The sequence below is a fragment of the Miniopterus schreibersii genome (assembly GCF_964146895.1).
Source record: "Miniopterus schreibersii genome assembly, chromosome: 17".
NCBI classification, from domain to species: domain Eukaryota; kingdom Metazoa; phylum Chordata; class Mammalia; order Chiroptera; family Miniopteridae; genus Miniopterus; species Miniopterus schreibersii.
Window position 1 is genome coordinate 38,063,938 of NC_138117.1, and position 6,757 is coordinate 38,070,694.

General features: G+C 40.0%; 1 protein-coding gene across 3 annotated transcripts in view; it reads left to right on the forward strand.

Moving 5' to 3' along the window:
* Nucleotides 1-4,668, forward strand: part of EFR3A (EFR3 homolog A) — a 69,900-nt gene extending 65,232 nt beyond the window's left edge. For all 3 annotated transcript variants that reach the window (XR_013997402.1, XM_081116266.1, XM_081116267.1), the window contains one exon: nucleotides 2,321-4,668. Coding sequence is in view for 2 of the 3 variants with exons in the window: in XM_081116266.1 (XP_080972392.1) it covers nucleotides 2,321-2,426 (106 nt within the window). In the remaining variant the exon portion in view is untranslated. The remainder of the gene's footprint in view (nucleotides 1-2,320) is intronic.
* Nucleotides 4,669-6,757: the final 2,089 nt, after the last annotated feature.

Genomic DNA, 6,757 nt, shown 5'->3' on the forward strand with positions numbered 1-6,757 from the left:
TATTACTAATAATTATCATCAGTTTATAACTTACTACTAATTGTTAACATTTATTGAATACTTACTACTAATTGTTAACATTTACTGAACACTTACTACTCATTGTTAACACTGAACACTTACAGTGTCTTAGGCACTGTACTAAGTGCATTAATCATTTAATATTTACAGCAGACCTAAAAAATAGGTAGTGATTATTTTTACTTTACAGGTGTAGCAACAGAGGCATGTAGAAGTTGGACCACTTATCCAAGGTCACCTAGTTAGGAAGTAGCAGTTCTGAATAGCTTACATGATACAGGGAAATTAAACGGACTTCTTAGTACGCCTTCAGAGTTCCTGTCTAACATACTTCCTCTTGCTAATGTGTCTGCCCCTAACCGCCAGGCAGAGGAAAGAGTGTGTGTTCTATAGAGAAGTAACCAAATAGTCTTATACTTCAGTCCCCATTGTTCTTGCATCCACCTTGACCTTGGCACAATAAAGAAGTTTTAAGAAATGCAATGAGCAGGAAAATACAGCATGAGTCAGCAGCCCATGGATGACCCAAGTATTGGAATTAGTAGACAAGGATCTAAACACACACACACGCACACACACGCCTCCAAAGAATTTAAAGAGAAAAATACACATATTTTAGGAAAGAAATGGAAACTGAAAAGGAACAAAATTATAGTTCAAGAACTGAATGCCATACAACCTGAAAGAAGATTTCACTGAATGAACTTACAGTGTGTGGGCATCATCGAAGAGCTCTCCTGCATTGCTCATGGGATGTGAAATGGTACAGACTCTTAGCAGACTTGAGCAGTTCCTTTTAACGTTAAACATGTACCTGCTCTTCAATTTGTAACCCCACTTCTCAGAGAAATGAAAACATATGTTTACAAAAAGACATGTACATGAATGTTTTAGCAGCTTTTATTATAATTACCAAATGTTCATCAATAGGAGAATGGATAAACGGTAGACCAAGAGTGGTAGTCTTTCTGTGGTAAAATACTACTCAGAGATAAAAAGAAATGCATTTTTGGGGTAAACCTGAAAAAAAAATATTGAGCAAAAGAAATCAGACATAATAGAGTATAGGTTGTATGGACCATTCCTGTAGACTGTGAAATTCAAGAACAAGTGCCACTAATCTGCAGATTACTCTCTAGCTATAGTCAAAATCTTTGCAATTCTTTTTATATCTGAACAAAGGATGCTAAAGACCACGTGGGAGAATTCACATATAAAGCAGTCAGGGAAATGCTGTGGAAGGAAAAACCAGGGAGCATTTGCCTTGCTAGGTAGGAAAACGTGATAGATGCTTGGAACTTAGAACAGATTGGCCTTGGGTACAGGTAAATAGACTAGAGGAGATTTCATATTTGGCGGGAGAAGAGGAGATGTTCAGCAATCTTGTTTGGACAGCTGCTAATGACTATTGACCAGCAAAGGAGGGGAAGAGAGGGGGATTCTCTATTTCTTTTACCAAAATAGAACATTTTAACTAGAAAAATACATAGAAATACTAGAATTTATACAGGAATTATTTTTTAAATGTTGGTCTGGAGAAAGTTTTCCTTAGCATTACATCATACAAGGATACTAAATCTACAAGGATATTTACATTTAGCATTAGTGGTAGCCCGAAATTGAAGATAGAAATAAGAATGAATTCCCTTTTGCTTGTCAGATTGGCAAAGATTTAAAGACAAAAAGTTGATTACATGTAAGATTTATAATGGTATGAGAGAATAGGTATGCTCAGATGTTGAAAGTATAAATCACTGGTATTCTGGGAGTATATACCAAAGTTAAAATGTGAGTACACTTTAATTCAGAATTCTATTTGTAAAATCAAGGATGTAGGCAGGCAGGATAAAATTATGTATGTGTAAGAATAGACGTATGAGCATTATTTATACTAATGAACAGTGGAAATCAGGCTGCATTTTATCCACTGGATTAAATCAGTTATAATATACCATGTAATGAAATACCATGCTATCATCAAAAATGAGTAATATATGTGTATTTGAATTTGAAAGACTTTTTACTAGTGAAACAGCAAACTTACAAGGATGTGTATATTGTAATCCCATTATAAAAATTATGTATTCATATTCAAAGGAAAATGTCTGGTTTAGACTTAAAAACATCTTGATACCACCATGATCTGTTTTCTGTGTAGCGTTCCAGCTGGCCAGCAAGCACAGCACAGTGACCCCTGCAGTGCAGGAGTCCTACCTGCTGGGACAGTAGTAATTAGGATGCTCTGTGAAACAAAGTTCTTTTGTGTACACTGTTGACAATGCCTGTCCTTCTTTTCCAGTCCTCCTCCCAGTCCATCGGGAACACTGACCATTACTTCTGGGCACGCCCAGTACCAGTCTGTCCCCGTCTATGAGATGAAGTTTCCAGATCTGTGTGTGTACTGAGTGGCTCAGGAAGACCTCAGTATAGGATTTTAAAGCCTAAAAATTAAGGCCAGGCTGTTTACTTAATGCATATTAACATACTTCTTGAAAATAACGCTGGAAGGTATCTTCGACCAAATGCTTGACATACCGTATTAGAAATTTTGAAACTATGTATGATTTAGAGTACTTTTGAAGATAGATTCATGCCATGTTAATTTCTTTTGAGGTTCCTATTCGCTTTTAAAGTTGAACATGTATTAGTCTCAACATTATTTCATAGTTAAACAATATATTTTAAACTTTTCACAAACGTAATTTTTTAAAAATTAGACCTTTGAGGGTTGAAAGATATATGAAGTGTCTACTGTATTTCTTAACATCTGCACAACTGCTTAGAAGTAGAATTTTTGCTCTTGTTTCTGGTTATCTGTGAAAGTAAAAACATACAAATATGTTTGTCCTGGGGCTGCAAAACAGCTCTGTGGCTTTTGTCCCTCTGTTTCAGATGTGCGATAGGCTCCCTTTATTCACTTACCGTGATATATGTAATAGGCTTTCCTCCACCGTTTATGGTAGTGACGTGTTGAATAATATTTCTAGAATATGACCCTGAAGTCGCCATACTTTAAAGTGTCTAGTTCTCGTAATACTGTACTTCCTGCCGAGAGTGGATCATTCTACTTGAGAAGCTTAGAGCTTGCTCTCGGAATACCAAACTGTGCAATATTTTTTACATCATAAGATGTATTAGTTTACAGGCTATGCTTTGAAATTATAGTAGTATTTTGCTGTGGCTCCATTAATTAAATGAGATCTATATTTAGTATAAAGACATTTAAAGCAACTACTAGTTCACCTGTGAAGAGCATTTTGATTTTTATTAAGAGCACATTAATTTACATTTTTATATTGTGCATTGTTTTAAATCCTCAGTCAGAAAATTACTGAAGTGGACTTTTGATTTGTAGGATTTGAACTGTAGCTTGTATGCATTTGTGTTTAGGGTTTGTTATATTACTTTTAAAGGGTGCCTATGGTGTTAGCAATCAAATGTGCTAAGGATTGTCAGTGTAGACTTCTGTGACCTAAGCCGCGAAGATGACATGCACTGACACTCGACCTGTGCTGAAAGACCGATGGTGTTTTCTTACAATAGGTACATTTTAGTGAGTCTATCACATGGCAAAATGAACAACTGTCTTTGCAAGTGTTATAACATTCTCTTAGGACATTTTAATAAAATAACCTGTTTATAGTTCTACCCTTTCTGATTTTATTTATTTTTACATAAAAAATATACATATCTAGAATTGTAGCGCAAAAAACAGTTTAGTTTTCAGCTTTTGTTTTTGTTGGGAATTGCAGTGAGGAATGGCATGTCACACCTTTGTGTTTGTGATGGTTTAGATGCCTATAGTAGAGACAGAAAAAGTAAAGACGCACACTCGAAATGTTTTCAGTATGTAAACCACAGTACAGCTTCTTCAAACACCTTGCAAAAGACTGCAGTCCTTATAAAATGCCACTCTCACATCCTGGACTCCTTAGTACACATCGTTGAAGAAGCCCTGGTTTTCTGCGTAACAGTGTGGGCACCACTGGGGCTCACGGCCATACAGCAGCTGTCACTGTATTTGCCTCTTGATCGGCCAAAATGTTTCGCCATTTAATAGGCCAAATTTTATATCTTTTTTATTTCCCTTTTTTTCTTCTGTATTTTTAAAGAAGGATATTAATTTTTGACAGTGCATTTGAAAATCAGAGCAGGGGGACATGCAAAAACAATCACCATCCACTTGGATGTTACTTTATAGATGAACACTGTGTGCTTCTGTAGGGAAATGTGTACCTTAATAGTCTGAGAACGCACTCTGCTCACCACAGGCTTCCACATCTCTGCTCCATCCAATGCATGTGTTGCATGGAAAAGGCAACCACTTCAGTCCAGGTGTATCACATTTTTCTCCTGTCTGTGTGTAAACTATTGATTTGGGTTTTGTGGGTTTTTTTATATTGTGTTTAAATCACAGTAGACTTCTATGTACCCTAGGCTATTGAGCTGGTCTTGTTAACAATGATTCCCAAGAAGTGGGTCTGCCCTTTGGCGTGTCCTTCCAAGAGGTTCTGCAGGGCGTAGGTGAGCATACTGTATTGTGGCCAGCTCTGAGGCTGAGTGTAGGATTGGTTGAAGTTCACTGTATTGCTATATTTTTGTAGATATTTAAAATTCTTAATAAACTGTTAATCACTTTCTGCTGTATATAGTTGCTTATACCACTCATTTTTCTCTTGACATTGAATCATTACACTTAAATGTTCCTCCTACACTGTGTTGTCTTTGACTGCTCATAGAGTTTGGTTGTCATTGGCGTTAGCCTGAGTACGCGCGCGCACACACACACACACTCATACACACACTTTCACACTCACCCTTAATACTTCTGAACTCATTATCTTTTAGAATAATGCAACATTTTCCTATAATGCAACTAACTTTCCTTCCTCAAAATATCTCTTTCTCCTGTCTGAAAATGGAACGCATTAGTCTTACTGCGATATACGTAATAAATGGAATGAAGCGAGTTTTTTTGAAATATAAAAATTCACTGTGTAATTCATATGTAAGCAATAAAAGGAAATCAAAATACTTGTGCTAAGTACATTTTTATAATAGCCATTATTACATTTATTAAATAAATTTATTCAATATTTTGCCATAGTTAAAAGTGAAGATTTTTAGTGAAAACCAGGTTGTCCAATGGATTCACCCTCACAGCCACCAGAAGTATCAGAGCCCTGGTGGCTGGTCATGAGGAGGCGTGGCCCAGGTAAAGGGCATGGTGAGCGTGGGAAAGCGCCGCTGACATCTGCATCCGTCTTCATGCTCGTTCTCAGCCCCACCTCCTTGCCGTATAAATTATAGGAAGCCTCCCTCTAAAATAACAGCTCCCTGGGACCCTCTGCCACCCTGGTGTGCTTTTACCACTCGGAGGGCTGCAAACATAGCCTGAGGGCCCCAGGGACTTCCTTCAGGCCTCCTGGCAAGGCCATAGGGAGCAGGGCACCTGGCTGAAATCCGCTCCTACCACTTCCTTTCTGAAGGCCTTAGGCACGTGACTAAACTTGAAGCTTTGAAGTCCTCACTTGTAAGGTCTGGGGAGTGAGTCCCACCCTCAGGTTCTCTGTGCCAGGCCTGTGTCCGCATGCTCCTCGCTGTTCCTGCAGCTCGGATGGGCCTGAGTGGCTTGGCCCTGCCTCTGTTCTGTGGACTTGGGCCAGTTGCTCCGCGTTCAGAACCCATTTCTTTAGGTGCAAGATGAGCAGTCTATATGGTTTGCTGTCTCATGGGATCTCAAGATCCAGCTCTAACTCACTGGATCTTGTTCCGTAGTCTCTTATTTGATAAATTACTGATCTTAAGTTCAAGTGAGTGAAAACGCAGAAAAACGAGCACCAAGCTTTACCTCGTTGTTTTGCGGTTTCCTTTCACTTACACTTTGTGTCAGAGGTGGACTGCAGGGGGGCACTGTCCTAGTCTGGGTTCTCCTAAGGAGAGCTGAAGACAGGCTCACATGCAAGGTTACTCGGGGACCTGACCCCAGGAACCTCTGAAATGGAAGGAGAAAGGCTCATTAAGAAGATTCATTTCTGGCCTGGCCAGCGTGGCTCAGTGGCTGAGCGCTGACCCATGAACCTGGAGATCATGGTCCAATTCCAAGGTCAGGGCACCTGCCCAGGTCGCAGGCACAATCCCTAGTAGGGGGTGTACAGGAGGCAGCTGATCGATGACTCCCACATCATTGATGTTCCTCTCTCCCTCTCCCTCTATCTGAAATCAATAAAAACTTTTTTTTAAAAAAAGGATTCATTCATGTGTTGGCCATCACTGGGTGGCTGCAGATCCAGCCTCCTCAACAGTCTAAGGCTTCTCATGAGGAAATCAGAACCGTCCACCCAGGCGACGGAAGTCAGGGGAGCACGTGTCCTGTGGCTTCTATTCATGGTCAAGACCCCGTTGGCATGAACACCCCCACATTTCTGGATTGTGTGGCTTGAGTGCAGAGCCCTTTCCAAGGGGCCCCACGCCCCATCAGAGAAGACCTGTGTCAGGTAGGAAGTGTGGGACTACAGAGGCAGGCCTCGCCAGACCCACCTCCGGGGATGCAGCGCGTCAGCCTGTGTGGAGCTGGGTGTCACAGCAGTGCCTGCAGTAAGATGTGGGACCAGGAGACGTGGAGCTGGAAAAAGATGTCCGACAAAGCACCACCTAGTCTGACATTTAAGGACAAGACTTAATCTAGAAGCATTAGATAATATCATTTCAAATTTCCCCCGTCTTGTGTAATGAG